We start from the raw sequence: 19,122 nt of genomic DNA, 5'->3' as shown, positions 1-19,122 counted from the left end.
AGGTCCAACAGCTTTACCACCCTTCATTTTCTTTAAAGCCTCTCTAACTTCGGTTTTATTAATACACCGATAAAAACAAAAATCTTTATTTTCAGTTTGCCAAATTCGAGAGAATATTCTTTATTTTCAAGGTCGAATCTATATCCGTAAGTCTTATGCTCTAAAAAATCATATTCTCACTGAATTTCATTCCACACCTTTTGCCAACAACCAGGTTATTCTCAAAACCATTAAAAGAATTTCTATAAATTTTTATTGGTATGGACTCCATAAAAATGTTACTGATTTCGCTAATAATTGTCTTATATAACAAGAAATAAAAACCTTTACTTTGCCTCCTGTTAGTCTAGTAACTCCTTTACTTTTTTGGGCTGAACTTTATTGTAACATTTCCTTTCATACGACTATTCAAAATGACCCCTTTTCATGCTTTATATGGTCGATTACCCCCATCAATTCCCTCATATCTTCTTGGTACTTCTGACATTTATGTTTTAGGCGCCTTATTAACAAACTGTGATACCCTTTTACAATACCTTCGTCAGAATATTTCTCAACCTCAAAATCGTATGAAATTAATGGCAGATCGTCATAGACAGGATCTGTTATTCTCAATAGGTGATCTAATTATGGTCAAACTATAACCCTTCAAGCATAATTTCATTGTTTGTAGAACACATTCCAAGTTAGATGAACTATATTTTGGACCTTTTCCAATTTAAGAGGTTATTAGCCCAGTAGCTGGCCATCCTATTTTTCAATTTTCTCCTCTCAAACCATTTAAAGGAACCCCTCCACTAACTCTGTCCACCTTGCCAAACCTTACTTTTAATGATCAACTACTCCTTGTTCCTAATGTCATTTTAGCATCTCGCATTATAAAGTTTCATGGCCAGTCTCACCATCAAGTCTTGTTGCAATGGAAATTAAATATATCGGAGGATTCCACATGAGAATATTTTGAAGCACTCTCTTCATCTTTTGCTTCTCTCAACGTTGAGGATAATGTTATTTTTCATGGCGACGGCAGTGTTAAATATCAATATATTTCATTGGATTCTCAAGTGATACAAGCAAATTTTGAAGAGTGTGCCACCAATATGAATGACCAATCAACAATCATTAGAGTCTACGAAAGAAGAACTCCAAAATTGTCAAGATTGGTAACATAGAAAAATTGGTCTACAAATATGTAATTAGCTGCTTTATTTTTTGTTCTTTTTGTAAGGTAGACTAGGTCCGCCCATTGTATTTTAAGGCATGTATTAGGTAGACTAGGTCTATCTTGTAAACTTGGTCTACCCTAGTAGTATAAATATGCACCATTGTAATCAATTAACATGAATGAAAATTTCTAGTTTCCTCTCTTCTTTTTCTCTTGGGAGTCTACACCTACTAATGTAGGACTACATGTATTATCAAATGCAATCGATTGGAAAATTACATAAATAGGAATAGAGCTTTGCAATTAATTAACTTCTCGCATTTCTTAGCAAAGTTTTAAGCCAACAAATTGATGATTAAGCTTAGGCAATCAATTACACAATAAAAGATTAGGATCATAAAACAGTCATATCAAATTATACCATGCGAATGTAGGATTTTCAAGGGAAATCCCTAATTTAATAATTAGGATGGTCACTATGGGAATCCGCTCACTTACACCCTTAATTTGGGTTATACGAATAGATCTTCATGATCAAATGATGCCAAGATTGAAGGAGGATTAAAAGGTGCGAGGAAGGGAGAGAGTTTACCCAAAAATAGGAAATATGAGACAACGGTGACGATGTGTGGTTGCTTCTGAAGGACAGTAATATGAAGTCTTCTCACAAGATCAGACAACAATCAAGCACCTCCAGAGAGTTTGGACAACACTATAATGTCTGGAGAAATTCTGGGCAGCACTCTCGCAAGTCTTGGAAACCTGGGATAACAAGTTTACTAAACCTGGAATGCAGGACAACAGTCTTGTGGGATTGAAATCTTGTAGTAGTTGATGTTAGAAGGTGGTAGTGAGGCCTCTTATCATGGGAACTTTGGGACAGCAGTTAGTAATTTCAGAAAAGGGGTGCAAGGGGCAAGAGAGAGAGAGAGAGAGAGAGAGAGGCGGGGGGGTAGTAATCATTGGGGAGATGGCTTGGTGATTTAATAGAGTTGCCGATTATGGGTTCTTAAATGAGGAAATAAGATTCGTATCAAATCTCCAAATCTGAGATTTATTTGGGGGCATTGATTGAGATATTTAATTTAAAGAACCAAAAGGGAAAAAGGGGAGAGGGGAGGGGTGGCCGTCCCCTTGATGGGGGAATATTGATTGGACCCAACTTGGTAATGAGTTAATTATAGGAGGAAGGGGTTTCTAATCTTAGCAAATTTAATTAGGAAAGAGATTTAATGCAAGTCTCTTCCTAATTTAAATTCAAATTGGATTGACTGGAGGATCTTTCCTAATATAACTCATTAGGAAAGGAATTTTAATTTCAAATAGTTTGGAATCTGAATTTAAAAAACTTCCTAATTTAAAATGCGCTATAAACGGAAAGTATTAATTCAGGATTTGAAATTTGGAGGCAAGGGAGGGGGTGATGTGGCCGGCGGCTAGGAGGATGGATAGGGTTTTAGGACCGGCGGCTATGAGGGTTTGGAGCTTCGACCGGCGGCTAGGAGGAGGAGAGGGAATTTGGAGCCAACGGTTAGGAGGATGAGAGGTGGATTTGGGCCGGCGGCTAGGAAAAGAAGAGAAAACAAAATTAAAAATAAAAAGGGGGAGGGGAGCTGGAGGCTAAGGGAGAGGCCAAGGAAAAGTTGGGGATGAGAACCACGAGCCCAAACGCTTCCTGCGGCTGATGGGTAATGTTTTGCCCTCACCTAGGGACTTCACGAAAGTTCTCACATGAACTCTCACAAAGAAACAAATTGCTGGAATTTTTTTTTTCGTAGTAATCATCATAAAGACAAAAGTACCCCTGGGTTCAAATAAACCTTCTCCCTCAAGTGAGGATAAAAACTTAAAAACATACATAAATAAATCAAATACAAATAATAGATAAAAAATAAAGTAGCCTAATCATGGCAGTCGATTTCTGTTTCCTTCTCTGATAAATTTTTCACAGTCGGATGTCCTCATCAACTACTCTAAAGGTGCCTCACTTCTTGACCTCCAAGAAGCACATCACATGTCCTTCCAAAACTTGTTAGAAACTTAAATTTTTCTTTAATTAGCACACTTTTACTGTGATCTCAGTTCTCAATTGCTTTAATTCATACTGTAATGAATTAGCTAATTTTTGTTTACTTCATTGCATTAAACAGTTATTCCTTGATGATCAAAATGCAATTGCTTCTCTTATAAATATGTTTTTATTGATCTAGAACCGGACAATATGTGTGGGAAGACCATCGTCCAAGATCTGGCATCTGGAAAGGTACAAGTGGTGGGGAAGCAATCTCCTTCAGTGGCTGTGATGATGATCAAACATCCGCTGATACTTCAGTAAGTTCTTGTTAACTCTTGTAAGTATGAAGCTTGGTTCATAATATTTGTGAGAATCTGGACATAGTAGCAATTACATAAACCTTGTTTTTTTTAAAAAAATTTGAGTAGTTGTATATATGTAAAGGAAATTACAATTCAATGAAGAAACACATTATGTACTATCAAATAAATTAAACATATGTTTTAAGCTCTACAACAGAGGACATAGTTCCCAGTGTTAAATCTTCCCAGATATTATGAATCATCAATTCATCTTTCTGGAATCAACACTACTATAAATTCATCTTTCAGTCAGGAATAAACACTACTATAAATTAATTAGGATCTTCTAGAGAGAGTTTAGATCTTGACATTACATTTATTGTTTGTACCCTTACAACAAGTTTTATATTTTACAGACATAAATCTCCTTAAGCTTATTACATTCATGATAAAGTCACGTGTTATATTCTTTCTTCGCATAATGGTGAATACATTCTCTCGACTCGTCTGGTAAAGGGCGCAATTTATAAGACCAAACCACTTTCAACCTTTTTGTCTATTACCCTTTGTGGTTATGATTTCTTCACCACCTCATAGAGTAATTAAGTGTATTTCTTTCTAATATATAATGAAAAATTAGATCATGCGATATCCTTTCATTTAGGGAAAGAACAAGTTTACACGATTCACACCATATATAGTGGACTATGGATATTAATCCTCAATAGGAGGTCATGATGATGATAGGAAATACTTGAGTTCACAAGCAAACCTATCACCGATTGGTGAAAAACAGCGAGAATAATGCAAAATTCTGGGCGAAATCAGCCCCAAAATGTTGTATTGCAACAAGGAAATCAAAGCCAAACAAACACGAAAGCAAGATACAAGTGATCCTCAATTTGAGAGGAGGATCGTTCTCTCCCAATCTCTAGACGAAGAAATCTAGAGCCAAGACTCCAAAGAACTCCAAGAGAACAACCAAACAAAGCATGCTTAACCCCAAACCCTAAACCCTAAACTCATACTATTAATACATTGATTTCCTAATTCAAATTCCTTCCCCCCCCCCCCCCCTCTTTCCTTGCTTTACTCCTAGTGGGGTCCACTGCTTAGTGCGGCAGCATTAATGGGAGGCGGCACTTGTCCGCCTCCTGTAGACAATAGCCGGCCTCTGGGCCGGTTCAGGATGAACCGGCCTAATAGATGACTAAGGCTTCGTTTGGGACGGCTTTTTTATTGCTTTCTAAAACAGAATTTTAGTACAAAAATTAAAAATTTTGTACTAAAACTCTGTTTTAGAAAGCAGTAAAAAAGCCGTCCCAAACGAAGCCTAAGTAGGACCTTGGGAAGCTGATTGTTTTAGGAGTTGTACAGTCATCAGGGCACGTGGTCAATCACAGTTGACTGTAGAAAACATTGCGTTACATCTATTAAGCTAGTAGACCAACAAACTTATCTTTAAAATTATTATTTAATATTTGCATATGTACTCTTTTTTTTTTCCTTTTACTCTAGCTTCTTTTTTGTCTCACAACTTATATTTGTTTGAATGTTGTAGGCTCTTTCAAAAGTCACTTCAACAGGTGCAATGACATACTGCTTCATCCAAGCCATCGAGAGGGGACATGGGTCTACTTATGGAACTATACTCAACTCGATGCGGTCAACCATCCGAAGTACTGGTGATTCAGTGGGTGGGGGCCCTCTTACTTCAGTCCTCAGCATGCTTATTACAGGAGGTAGCTTAAGCGGTGGCGGCTTGAGACAGGTATAATTTTCATTCACTTATCTTAATACCTGGCCCTGCCTCCTCCTTGTTTAGTATGTTGTTTGAGCAAATTTAAGGTTGACTTTTATTGCAAAAATTACTTTTTTTATCCACAAAAATGCTTGCAACTGCAGTTCAAATGCTTTCGTTGCAATCGATTAATGTTATTTCTAGAGTTTGATGACATAGATGACAAATGACTTGCCAGTACCAAATTTTGCATACCGCAGTGAACTTTTTATTGATAGCATTTACAAGATTTACAACATGGAAAAACTCCTGAGGTTTAGGAATTGTTGGTCACTTTTTTAATGCAACACAAGGCCAAGCATCATGAATATTCTAGATTATTATTGTATTTTAGATTATTTAAGGATTTTATTTCAATTTTAAATGTATTAAAATGTAGGGGTTTGGGCATCTTTATTTAAGATTTAAGGATAGGTTTTTCAGGATTTATCTAGCTTTGAATTTAAACTAATCAGATTTCAAATATCACACTTTTTTAATGATTAGTTTTATGGTTATAATTGAGGTCTGATTTTGAATAAAATTTCAAAAATTCCCCTTTCGTTGGCTTTTTCTCACAAAGGGTTCTCTCTCTCTCTTCGAGTTGATTCTTTTTCGTTATTCAAATTCCTGTGGCCTCTCTCTCATCACATGTATGAATCTTGAGACCCTCTTACTCTCTCCCAATCAAAATATTCCTCTCTCTATAGTATAGGTTTTTTTAAGAAATCAATCTCCTTTCTCATCTCTGTGTACTCTTTCTGTCTTTCCAATTTCCTTCATATCTCAAAGTTGAATTCAAGAACAGAAAGAATATTAGAAATTTTAAAGAAAATTCAAAAGAAGAAAAGAAAGATCATGAAAGAGATCTTCTAGAAGCTTCTATCATCAAATTACAATCAGATTAATTTCTTAGTACATCATTAGGTATTAAAGTTCAATTTCCTTGAAATAATTGCATCTAAAACACTAACCACCCATATCCTTTCCATCCTCTTACTCGTCCCACACTATCTCTTCCACCAAATTCTTAAAAATAATAATAATAAAAAAGAAAACAAATTAAAATGATAACCTTAATCTTAAACCATATAAATTCATTTAAAAAAATGTTTATGATGTATAGATTATGCTTGGAAGCTACCATCACAAATATATTAACCCTCCCTCCAACAGAGCTACAAAATTCATTTAACTTAATTTGGAATCAACATTATTAAGATGTTTCATCCATGTTCATAAAATTAAAATGGATAAGTTGTATTTTGGACTAATAAATATGCTCCTCATTAGTAAAATATGAGGTTTAGTAAAAACAAAACCTCAATCTAACCAAAAATGAACTTACACGCATTGTCCGAAATGCGATCAATTCACTTTCGTCACTTGCAATTAAACAAACCGACTTGTGATATCAGGAAAATATGATCAATATAAATTATAGGATTACTACTTGAAAGAGATTGACAATTATATTTTATGCCTCATGATTGCATGTATGATCTTGGTTCTTCCTCTTATGATAAATACAATAGTTATATTAAAAAGGGCTATATTATAATCGAGATTACCATTTTAATCATTGCCAATCTCAAAGATGTCATGAATCATCTTTAAGGCATACCAAAGTTGATGCTTTTGATCTATACAAATATTTGTATTATCATGAATTGTACGAATATCATCAATAATATTGATCCTAAGGCCATCTTATCACGGTGATAGATCATATAAGACTTCAGTTTTTGCAAGTTCTATAAGTTCAAACCCTTCTATTGACCATTTGTTCAATGAACTTAATAATGATATTTTTCTATTATGTTATTGAATAATTGATCGAATGAAGATGTATGATGCATGGCGATGTTCAAATATGAAACCTTTAGGTTTTCCTTCATGTTTTCAAATCAAGGCGGGTAATTATTATTGATATATTTTTAATAATATTAATTAATTAATTAAAATACCTCACCCCCATCTCGCGGCATATACCTGCATGTCTCTCACGCCATATCTCTCTTGTATTGTCCCCTCGATTTGCACAACCAATCCTCTCTTCCTCTTACTCCATTTATGACTCTCTCTTCCTCTTTCTCCCTTCATCTCTCGCATTCTTTCTACCCCTATGAATTTTGAGGGTGTTTAAAAAGGCTTACATTTGTTAGAGCTATTATCCACTTTTAGACCAAAATTTTAGGCTGCTTTGGTAGATAATTGAATCCTTATAGAAAAACTTAAAGTTACATGAGAATTTTTTTTAAAAAAAATGCTTTAATATTTGATACTTTCATTCTTGAATTCTTGATTAACTTGTAAGCATTGTAATTAGGGTACCTATTAGTCGAGTTTCCAAGAGTTGGATACTTTGACGCATAGCACGTGTTAGCAAAGCAAATTGTGTCTTTTTGCTTGAGATTTAGAGTTCGTTTGGGACAGTTTTTCCATTGCTTTCTAAAACAACTTTTTAGTACAAAAAATTTTAATTCAAGAAGATTTTTATCTAAAAAGTTATTTTGAAAAACATTAAGAAAGCTGCCCCAAACGAAGCCTTAGTTTTACAAGAAAATATAAACAAATTATATGTAAGAGCTTTGGAGGATCTTATTTTGAATTAAAATGCTAGAATTAGGATATTTCGCTGAGAATGTTTTGTTCAGTTTGCTTAAATATCTGTTAGCTTCCTTTCGGCTTTTGGTAGTCCATTCTATTTTAATAGTTTCATTTTCCTTCTACTCGGCCTTTTAAGTTTACTTTAAAATGATCATAAGCTCAGTTTGTCTATTGCCCGCTTAAAAGAGAAAGGGAGACATTAAAATCTCCCAAAAAGAAGAAGAAAAAAAAAAGGTTTCCATAACTGAGCTGTTTCAATGTACTTTTGAGCTAAGCAGATTATGAACTAATTAGCAGAGTTTTGTCATTAAAATTTGCTGTTTTCATTGCAGGAACCACAGCTAACCGCTTATGAAATGTTCGATGTTTACATGAAGCCATTCTCTCTTTAGCAGCCCTAGGTTTATCTACATTTTTTGTTCATAATAGCAATCATTCGCCTGTCATTTCCTTCTAATTTACTGATTTTTGTGTTCGCTGTGAAGGACCTGTTTATCTATTCTGTGTGAACCACCATTCATTAGAAAAACGGCTATGTACATAATTTTATGGAGTTTTCTGAAGAAATTTATTCGAGTCAGTTTATTTAGGCATTATCTTAATTATTTAATTTGATAATTTAAGGCAGAACTTTCCACTAACCCTTAAATAAAAACTAAAAAATAGATAGAAGTGAACAAATTATCTAAAAAATCATATAATCCGCCCTGGATGGAGGTGAAGGGAATTTTGAGTTGTAATGATGGAATTGTGAAAAGAATGAAATAATTAAATAATGAGAAATTAAAGAAGGTTATGTGAGCCAACCAAGATTTGTTAAGCTAATTTTTGTAGCTTTATGATTAAATCTTTGAATGAGGCGACTTAAATAAAAAATTGAATGAGGTGACTCACCGAGAATCAAGCTGGGGTTAGCTGAAACTTGGCTTACGCAAGGCATTTATCTAAACCTAAACCTGAGAAGAGCTCTGTAGGCATTGTTCTTAGATATATTAGTTTTTTAATAGTAGAAATGCTTTCTTCTTATATAGAGCATCAAACCTTGCCTTGCGCGGTGAGCATAATCATGCATTTCTCGGTACCATCAGCGTATATCAATCAGGTCACTGTAATATTTCTTCTGCATTCTTCATTAATTCTCTAACAAAATAAAACGTAATTAGCATTTTCGTGGCCTTATAAGTCACAAAAACAAAATCTAGCATCAACTTGAAATTGGTAAAAAGACTCAGCTTAATCTATCCTATCCTATCAAAAGGAGAAATTATTCTGAGCGGAGACCGGATGCAGAACGTCGTTCGGAGACCAACTAGAATGTGCCACGTCAATAGTATCAAGCCGCGGAACCGAGCAAGGGGTGATGTGGCACAATCTAATTGGTCTTCGGACGGCATTCTGATTGGTCTCCAAATAATATTTTGCATCCGCACAGAATGATTAATCTTTCAAAAGCAATGCAAGCCTACGTTCTTCAAAGGATATCTCCATCTCCGGTGGCTCCATTTTCAGTGCTGTAGACTCTTGGGCAAAGTCAGGTGGGTCAAGCTTTGCTGTCATCTGCTTTGGCGTAGACACCGTTCTGGGTGAATTCAGAGCTGAGACTGCTGAAGAGCCCATAGGTATCATGTTTTCCTCTTCGGTGTTGCTTATACGTTTATATGGGGATGGTAACTGTATGCTGTGGGGACGGCTTAAGGGCGTGAAGGGCCTACGAGGAGTCTCTACGTCAGAAGCGTCAGGATCAACAGATTGAAATTCTGGGTCTCCCGTGCCTAAAAGCAAGAGCAGATTTAGGGGATGTAACTGCTGGGGGTGTCAATATTTGACATGACCCAAAAATCCGATTTGAATCCGACTCAAAAATTCTGGATTAAGGTCAACCTGGACCTGAAATGGGTTGGGTTTGGATTCAGGTTCAACAATTCGTCCCGTTTCAAAAATCGGGTCAGGTTCGAATTGACCCTTTGACCCAAAATTGACTCTTTTTGACCTGAAAATCTATTTTTATCTAGAAACCCGAGATTCACCCATTTTTTGACTTGAAAACTAGCAATTTTTCACGGCCCCGGGTCATTTGGGTCATGTCGAGTTGACCTGGACCCGAGTGGGTCAAGTTCGGGTAAAAAAAATTGGCTCGTTTGCAAAAATAGGTCGGGTTCGGGTTGACCCGAATAGTGCCATGTTAGTTTCGGGTTCAACCCAAACCCAACCCGTGACCTAAAATTGACACCCCTAGACTAACTGCTTGCGCCTTTAAAATATTTAATATATTTTTATACATATTAATACAATACTTTTATTTAATTTCCATAATTTGTGCCCTCAAAATTTCTTCATTTATTTACCCCCATTAAAAAAAAGGTTTCGCTCCAATGCTGTTAAGTATAAAAGCAAGATTTAATGAAGGGGGTTACTTTATTCAATGTTATCCAAGTTGGAATGTTATATGTATAGCATTGTTATCTATTACTTAAAAAAAAAAAAGTCAAAATTTACATAAATATCACTAAATTTTTATGTTTTTACATATCTAATATATAAATATTTATTTTTATTTTTATAATATTTTAATGTTTAAAGTATGTTAAACCTATAAATTAATGTTAGTGGTATTTTTATGTGATTTAAAAATAGCAGTATTATACAAGTAAATTTAAAGATTTAGGTATTAGATATATAAATAAAACAAATTTAATTGTATGCATATAAATACTCCAAAGAAAAATACATTTGACATTTCTAAGTCATTAGGTTGTATGATATCTAGATTAATATCACTAAAATATGATATAAATAGTAATTAAAAATACGTGGAAATCATACTACTAATAATATAACATTATATAGTAAATATGGTTGAAGCAAAGAGAAAAGCATTTCAGTCAACAAGGACCAAACCTCCAGAAAGAGAATCAGGCGTCTTTGCAGACGAAGGAGACTTGAATGAAGGAAGTGAATCTAATCTTGTAGGCTGCAATGTGGCTCCCCCGACCGATAGCCTTCTGGTTGGTCCTAAAGGTAAAGTTCCAGCAAATTTCTTGGCCGACTGGGACTTCGAAAGAGTTGGTTTTGATCCAAACATTACTTCCTTCTCGGCTACAAGCTGCCCTTGAAGCCTTCTCTGGTCCTGAAATGAAGAACAATCAAGAGATTTGCTCATTTGATTCAGGAAAAAGAAGAAGTGATATGTCCTACCCTCAGTCTCTTTCTTTCATGTTCTTTCTCTTGCCTCAGGATGGTGTGCTCTTCCAGCATGGACAAAAGGCTGACCTGCAATATTTCGGTCACGAGTTAAAAGAAACAGAAAACATTCTCCAGAAATGGGGATAATCGTGCACAGAATAGTCTTAAAGTGAAGAACATTGAGAAACAGAGAAAGAAGAATAGAAACAGTAAATTCTTTATGAAATATTATTCAATGTATCTTTTACATGATACCGTCTCAGGTATATATAGAGTGAGAATACAAGTAATAACATAATTGTCCTAAATACATTTAACGTATTTACATATATATCCTTAACATTCCCCCTCAAACTGACGAGCGGGAAGTAATAGTCAGTTTGGATCATAATTCTTTAAACCGTGGAGTGGTGAGGGGTTTGGTTAAAATGTCGGCAATTTGATCTGTTGTGCTGATAGGAAGCAATCTAATGACGTCGTTCTGAATGTTTTCTCGAACAAATCGCTGATCGATTTCTATATGCTTCGTACGCCCATGAAAGACGGGATTATTAGCTAGAGCAATAGTCGATGTATTATCACAGTATACATCAACCGGCTGAGAATGTGAAATGCGAAAATCTGCTAATAAACGCTTGATCCATATAGTGTCTGCTGTGGCCGATGCAAGAGCGCGATACTCGGACTCCGTCGAGGATCTGGATACAGTTGGCTGTTTCTTGACTGTCCAAGAAATGAGAGTATTGCCGAGAAATGTACAAAAACCAGAAGTGGATTTGCGAGTGAGAGGATCAGATGCCCAATCGGCATCGGAGTATGTCTGCAGCTGTAGGCTAGATCGAGTGATCGGAAGTCCATACTCGATAGTCCCTTTGATATAACGAAGTAGTTTCTTTAGTAGCAGTGTGTGATGAATCGCCGGATCGTGCATGTGTTGGGACAGTGCATTGACGGCAAATGCAATGTCGGGGCGAGTTAGAGTGAGATATTGTAGCGAGCCTATAATTTGGCGATCTGAATAGCATCAAAACACGGTGGGTCTCCCTCATGAGTGACTGGAGTTTTAGAAGAAGATGGGTTAGCTACCGGATTGCAGTTATGCAACTCGGCCTGAGCAAGAATTGAAACCGCATATTGAGATTGAGAAAGGAAAAACTTATCTTGTGTGTGGTCGATGGTAATACCCAGAAATTGGTTCGCAAGTCCAGGTCCTTCATTGTAAATGTAGATTTCATTTGATGGATGAGACTGCTTATTTTGGATTCATCATTCCCAGTAATGAGAATGTCGTCTACGTAGACGAGTAAGTAGACTTGGAACTCGTCTCGGTGGAGTAGCAACAGCGAAGGATCCGCATGGCTATGCACAAATCCAATTTTTAGTAGAAATTTTGTGAATGTGGTGCACCACTGCCGGGGAGCTTGACGCAATCCATAGATAGCCTTCCGAAGACGACATACATGATTCGGATGGGTCGAATCCTCGAAACCTTTAGGCTGTTTCATGTAAACAAGCTCGTTGATCTCTCCGTGCAAGAAGGCATTTGCAACATCTAATTGGCGAATTTTACATTGATGGAATAATGCGACCGTGAACATTATTCTGATTGTGGGTAGCTTTGCTACCGGGCTAAAAGTGTCCTTGTAATCGATACCGAAAGCTTGTTTATTTCCCTGTGCAACTAACCGAGCTTTGTGTCTTGCGACCAAGATTTACAAGAAGAACTATTAAGTGATATGTGTAAAGCAGGATTTGCGTTCGAGATCCACTGAAGAACACGGTTATGCGGATGTCCAAGCCTACAGTGCCAGGTGGTGTCTGCAGAGCGACTAGCTGACAATGCCGTGGAAGCTGGAGGTATCTTTCGCTGTCTTGCTGGAATCTTGTAGAGACCGTTGTTACAAGGTCCTGTGAGAATGACCTGATTGGTCGTCCGATCCTTAAAAACAAAACCGGTATCATCAAACGTAATGGAAATCGGATTATCTTTAACTAGATTTGATATAGAAATCAAATTATAAGACAAGGATGGAATATGCAATAAACTGTTGACCTCGATTTTGCCCAGAACCTTGGTCAAAAGGTTGACGGGAAGGAATATGCAATAAACGAGATAGAACAAGCTTACTGGCCGGGGTTGGAAGGATCCCAGAACCCGTATGAGCAATCGGGATGGATCTTCCGTCCCCAATGGTAACCGTGTCATTGCCGTTGTAGATATTGTATGGAGCTAGATTCTCCAGATTGTTAGTCATATGAGATGAGGCGCCGGAATCTATATACCAATCAACGCCCGAATGACCTTCAGATTTTGCCACCAGAGCATTGGTGTTCTTTGATGAGCCTTGAGACGGAACATAGTTAGCATTGAGTCTGTGCCAACAAGCATCTGCCTCGTGACCTTTCTTTTTACAAATTTGGCATATAACCGCAGGTTGAGTGGAGGATTTATTTGAGACGTTTGTATCGTGATTTTGCAGGATCCGACCCCGACGGCCACGACCGCGAAACGAATATAGAGCAGATTGAGTGTCTGGATCTTTGGAAAATTTGAGTGCAGACGATTTCAGGTGAATCTCTTCACTGATGAGAAGAGCGTATAGGTTGTCCAGTGTCATTGTGCCTTGCATTGTGCGAATCATGGTTGTGAAGGATTGATAGGCCGGCGGAAGTCCGTTGAGGATATAGATCATAACATCTTCCGAATCGATCGATGATCCTGCAGAGGCGATCTGATCCACTATTTTCTTGACTTCGGTGAGATAATCAGCCATAGACATGGATTGCATAGAAATATTATGGAGCTCATTTTTGAGCTGTATGACCTTGGAGCGGTTGGAAGATTGAAACCTGATGTGAAGGGTCGACCAGATCTCTTGAGTGGATTCCAAATGAATCACATAGGGTAGAACGGCCGGCGATATAGTAGAACACATAGCCGTTGCAAGATTCTGATCGATGACAGTCCATTGAGGCGAATCTTGATTTGGATCCAAGTTTTCACTGGTCGATCGGGCTTCAAGAAAGGCAGCGAAGCCATTCGCCTTGAAGAGTTTCGCGATTTGCGAACTCCAGATAGGGAAGTTATCCGCTGTAAGAGAGTGCGGAACTAGAAATTTAAGATTTGAAATTACAAACTTCAGAGATTGAGAGATGACCGGAGCGGACGGCTGTTCGCCGGAGGTGGCCGCAACCGAGGAAGAAGCGGAAGCTGATGTCGCCATGGCGAGAGCTCAGAATCTTGCGTCTCTTGATACCATGAAGAACTTTAAGAAACAGAGAAAGAAGAATAGAAACAGTAAATTCTTTATGAAATATTATTCAATGTATATCCTGTTACATGATACCGTCTCAGGTATATATAGAGTTAGAATACAAGTAATAACATAATTGTACTAAAACATTTAACTTATTTACATATATATCCTTAACATTCCCCCTCAAACTGACGAGCGAGAAGTAATAGTCAGTTTGGATCGTAATTCTTTAAACCGTGGAGTGGTGAGAGGTTTGGTTAAGATGTCGGCAATTTGATCAGTTGTGCTGATAGGAAGCAATCTAATGACGTCGTTCTGAATGTTTTCTCGAACAAATTGCTGATCGATTTCAATATGCTTCGTCCGCCCATGAAAGACGGGATTATTAGCTAGAGCAATAGTCGATGTATTATCACAGTATACATCAACCGGCTGATCATGCGAAATGCGAAAATCTGCTAATAAACGCTTGATCCATATAGTGTCTGCTGTGGCCGATGCAAGAGCGCGATACTCGGACTCCGTCGAGGATCTGGATACAGTGGGCTGTTTCTTGACTGTCCGAGAAATGAGAGTATCACCTAAGAATGTACAAAAGCCAGAAGTGGATTTGCAAGTGAGAGGATCGGATGCCCAATCGGCATCGGAATATGTCCGCAGCTGTAGGCTAGATCGAGTGATCGGAAGTCCATACTCGATAGTCCCTTTGATGTAGCGAAGTAGTTTCTTTAGTAGCAGTGTGTGATGAATCGCCGGATCGTGCATGTGTTGAGACAGTGCATTGACTGTAAATGCAATGTCGGGGCGAGTTAGAGTGAGGTATTGTAGCGAGCCTATAATTTGGCGATACTGAATATCATCAAAACACGGTGAGTCGCCCTCATGAGTGACTGGAGTTTTAGAAGAAGATGGGTTAGCTACCGGGTTGCAGTTATGCAACTCGGCCTGAGCAAGAATTGACAATGCATATTGAGATTGAGACATGAAAAACTTATCTTGTGTGTGGTCGATGGTAATACCCAGAAATTGGTTCGCAAGTCCAAGGTCCTTCATAGTGAATGTAGATTTCATTTGATCGATGAGACAGCTTATTTTGGAATCGTCATTCCCAGTAATGAGAATGTCGTCTATGTAGACGAGTAAGTAGACTTGGAACTCGTCTTGGTGAAGTAGCAACAGCGAAGGATCCGCATGACTGTGCACAAATCCAATATTTAGTAGAAATTTTGTGAATGTGGTGTACCATTGCCAGGGAGCTTGACGCAGTCCATAGATAGCCTTTCGAAGACGACATACATGATTCGGATGGGTCGAGTCCTCGAAACCTTTGGGCTGTTTCATGTAAACAAGCTCGTTGATCTCTCCGTGCAAGAAGGCATTGGCTACATCTAATTGGCAAATTTTCCATTGATGGAATAAAGCCACCGTGAACATTATTCTGATTGTGGGTAGCTTTGCTACCGGGCTAAAAGTGTCCCTGTAATCAATACCGAAAGCTTGTTGATTTCCCTGTGCAACTAACCGAGCTTTGTGTCTTGCGACGGAACCGTCCGAATTGTACTTAGTTCGATACGTCCATTTGGAACCAATGATGGAGGCGTTGGGAGGAGGTGAAATAAGCTCCCACGTACCCTGTTTTTGAAGAGAAAAAAATTCCTCTGCCATTGCCTTGCGCCACTGAGCATGTTTGTTGGCTTCGGTAAAAGTTGTGGGATCATTTTGATGTTGTCTGTGATGCAACAGATTGAGCCGTTGAACAGGTTTGAGGGATCCTGTTTTGGCCCTGGTAGTCATATGATGTTTAGGTGGGGAAACAGACATCGGTTGAGGTGCAAATTGATGATTATGAGTAGTATCCCGAATTGTGTCCTGACTCCTGATATCCGATGTCATTCGGTCAGCAGATGATTGGAAAGAATTGCTGAGCTGCTTCTTATGATCATTTGTATTCAGTATAGAAGACGGAATAAGGAGAGGGTGTGGAACCGCAGTTGAGATGGGAGGTTCTTGGACGGACCTGTTAAGAAAAGGAAAGGATGTTTCGTTAAATCTAACATGCCGGGATGTAATAATTTTGTTTGTTATTGGATTTAGACATCTGTAGCCTTTCATAGTGTCGGAATATCCAATAAAAATGCAAGAAGAAGATGTCGGTGATAATTTGGTTCTTTGAGTGGGTGGTAAAAGTGGAAAACATTCACATCCGAAGATTCTTAGATGTGCATATGAGGGTTGTATATTAAACATTCGTTGCAAAGGCGAGAGATGATTTGTGGTGACAGACGGTGCCCTATTGATTAGATAATTGGCGGTAGAAGCTGCCTCCAACCAGTAGGACATGGGTAGACCTGCGTTTTGTAACAAGGTTCTTGTGGTCGTGATAATATGACGATGTTTCCTTTCGGCGATCCCATTCTGTCCTGGCGTGTAAGGGCACGATGTTTGATGATGAATGCCAGCATTCTTAGTAACAGCTCGAAAGTGGTGATTTACGAACTCACCACCACCGTCCGTGCGAATTACTTTAAGTTTGCGGTTGGTTTGCCGTTCTATAAACTTAACAAAATTACTGAAAATGTTAGAAACATCGGATTTAAACATAAGTGGAAATAACCAAACAAATCGCGAGAAATCATCAACAAAGATTATATAGTAACGAAAACCTTCGTGTGAGGGAACCGGAGAGGGTCCCCACACATCCGAATGAACAAGTTCAAGAGGAGCTTTAGTACTACTATTAGAACGTTCAAACGACAATTTGTGTCCTTTACAAGACATGCAAGATTTACAAGAAGAACTATTAAGTGATATGTGTAAAGCAGGATTTGCGTTCGAGATCCACTGAAGAACACGATTATGCGGATGTCCAAGCCGACAGTGCCAATTAGTGTCTGTAGAGCGACTAGCTGACAATGCCGTGGAAGCTGAAGTTATCTTTTGCTGTCTTGCTGGAATCTTGTACAGACCGTTGTTACAAGGTCCGGTGAGAATGACCTGATTGGTCATCCGATCCTTAAAAACAAAACCGGTATCATCAAACGTGATGGAAATCGGATTATCTTTAACTAGATTTGATATAGAAATTAAATTATAAGACAAGGATGGAATATGCAACAAACGAGATAGAACAAGCTTACTGGCCGGGGTTGGAAGGATCCCAGAACCCGTATGAGCAATCGGGATGGATCTTCCGTCCCCAATGGTAACCGTGTCATTGCCGTTGTAGATATTGTATGGAGCTAGATTCCCCAGATTGTTAGTCATATGAGATGATGCGCCGGAATCTATGTACCAATCAACGCCCGAATGACCTTCAGATTTTGCCACCAGAGCATTGGCGTTCTTTGATGAGCCTTGAGACGGAACATAGTTGGCATTGAGTCTGTGCCAACACGCATCTGCCTCGTGACCTTTCTTTTTACAAATTTGGCATATAACCGCAGGTTGAGTGGAGGATTTATTTGAGACGTTTGTGTCGTGATTTTGTCGGATCCGACCCCGACGGCCACGACCGCGAAACGAATATAGAGCGGATTGATTGTCTGGATCTTTGGAAAATTTGAGTGCAGACGATTTCAAGTGAATCTCTTCACTGATGAGAAGAGCGTATAGGTTGTCCAGCGTCATCGTGCCTTGCATTGTGCGAATCGTGGTCGTGAAGGATTGATAGGCCGGCGGAAGTCCGTTTAGGATGTAAATCATAACATCTTCCGAATCGATCGATGATCCTGCAGAGGCGATCTGATCCACTATTTTCTTGACTTTGGTGAGATAACTAGTCATAGACATGGATTGCATAGAAATATTATGGAGCTCATTCTTGAGCTGTATGACCTTGGAGCGGTTGGAAGATTGAAACCGGATGTGAAGGGTCGACCAGATCTCTTGAGTGGATTCCAAATGAATCACATAGGGTAGAACGGCCGACGATATAGTGGAACACATAGCCGTTGCAAGATTCTGATCGATGACAGTCCATTGATGCGTATCGTGATTTGGATCCAAGTTTTCATTGGTCGATCGAGCTTCAAGAAAGGCAACGAAGCCATTCTCCTTGAAGAGTTTCGCGATTTGCGAACTCCAGATAGGGAAGTTATCCGCTGTAAGAGAGTGCGGGACAAGAAATTTAAGATTTGAAATTACAAACTTCAGAGATTGAGAGATGACCGGAGCGGACTGCTGTTCGCCGGAGGTGGTCGCAACCGAGGAAGAAGCGGAAGCTGATGTCGCCATGGCGAGAGCTCAGAATCTTGCGTCTCTTGATACCATGAAGAACATTGAGAAACAGAGAAAGAAGAATAGAAACAGTAAATCCTTTATGAAATATTATTCAATGTATCTTTTACATGATACGGTCTCAGGTATATATAGAGTGAGAATACAAGTAATAACATAATTGTCCTAAATACATTTAACGTATTTACATATATATCCTTAACATAAAGAAGGTACTCACACCATCATATATGAATTCGGTCCCCCTCTCGTTCTCCCATGACATAATTTTGGTGGTCAAAGTCTCCACAATCGCTGCTTAAGATGCGACAAAGAATAATCATAGAAAAATAATGTAATATTTTAGAATTTAAGGCTGATCAATAAATGCAAGTAAAATTGAATTCAAAATCATAATTCTCTCTCCTCTACTATCTCTCTCCTCTTATATCTCTCTCTATTGCCATTTTTTTTTGTTACCGTCGGCAACTTTTTGTAATTGCTACTAGTTATAGCCCTTTTTTCTCTATTTCTCACACATGAGGGTGAGATGATTTAAATTTTTTTTTTCTACTCTCTTATGAGATTAGCTGTTT

General features: G+C 38.2%; 2 protein-coding genes across 2 annotated transcripts in view; one reads left to right on the top strand and one right to left on the bottom strand.

The window, feature by feature from the left end:
* The window catches only part of LOC110105252 (metacaspase-1), a 12,132-nt gene extending 3,672 nt beyond the window's left edge, over positions 1-8,460 (top strand). Inside the window, exons 3-5 of the mRNA XM_020834664.2 lie at positions 3,376-3,496; positions 5,043-5,252; positions 8,204-8,460. Of these exons, the coding sequence (XP_020690323.1) occupies positions 3,376-3,496; positions 5,043-5,252; positions 8,204-8,263 (391 nt within the window). The 3' untranslated portion in view covers positions 8,264-8,460. The remainder of the gene's footprint in view (positions 1-3,375; positions 3,497-5,042; positions 5,253-8,203) is intronic.
* Positions 8,461-9,300: 840 nt separating this feature from the next.
* Positions 9,301-19,033, bottom strand: LOC110105254 (65-kDa microtubule-associated protein 3-like). Its single transcript, XM_020834665.2, has 4 exons — positions 18,768-19,033; positions 11,067-11,141; positions 10,770-10,998; positions 9,301-9,643 (listed from the first exon to the last, which is right to left on the bottom strand). The coding sequence occupies exons 1-4, from the start codon at positions 18,810-18,812 to the stop codon at positions 9,309-9,311; spliced, it is 684 nt and encodes a 227-aa protein (XP_020690324.1). The 5' UTR covers positions 18,813-19,033; the 3' UTR covers positions 9,301-9,308.
* Between the last annotated feature and the right edge of the window lie 89 nt (positions 19,034-19,122).

This window comes from Dendrobium catenatum, unplaced genomic scaffold, assembly GCF_001605985.2.
Source record: "Dendrobium catenatum unplaced genomic scaffold, ASM160598v2 fragScaff_scaffold_414, whole genome shotgun sequence".
In the NCBI taxonomy this organism is placed as follows: Eukaryota; Viridiplantae; Streptophyta; class Magnoliopsida; order Asparagales; family Orchidaceae; genus Dendrobium; species Dendrobium catenatum.
Note: the sequence above shows the minus strand (reverse complement) of the source record. Positions and strands in the feature narration are given on the sequence as shown.

Excerpts from the sequence above, each read along its gene's own strand:
- LOC110105254 (XM_020834665.2), bottom strand. The coding sequence starts at position 18,812 with ATGTCATGGGAGAACGAGAGGGGGACCGAATTCATATATGATGGT. Across the intron at positions 11,142-18,767 it reads CCGAATTCATATATGATGGT|GTCAGCCTTTTGTCCATGCT; the intron begins GTGAGTACCTTC and ends GAAATATTGCAG. Across the intron at positions 9,644-10,769 it reads GCCTGATTCTCTTTCTGGAG|GCACGGGAGACCCAGAATTT; the intron begins GTTTGGTCCTTG and ends TCTTGCTTTTAG.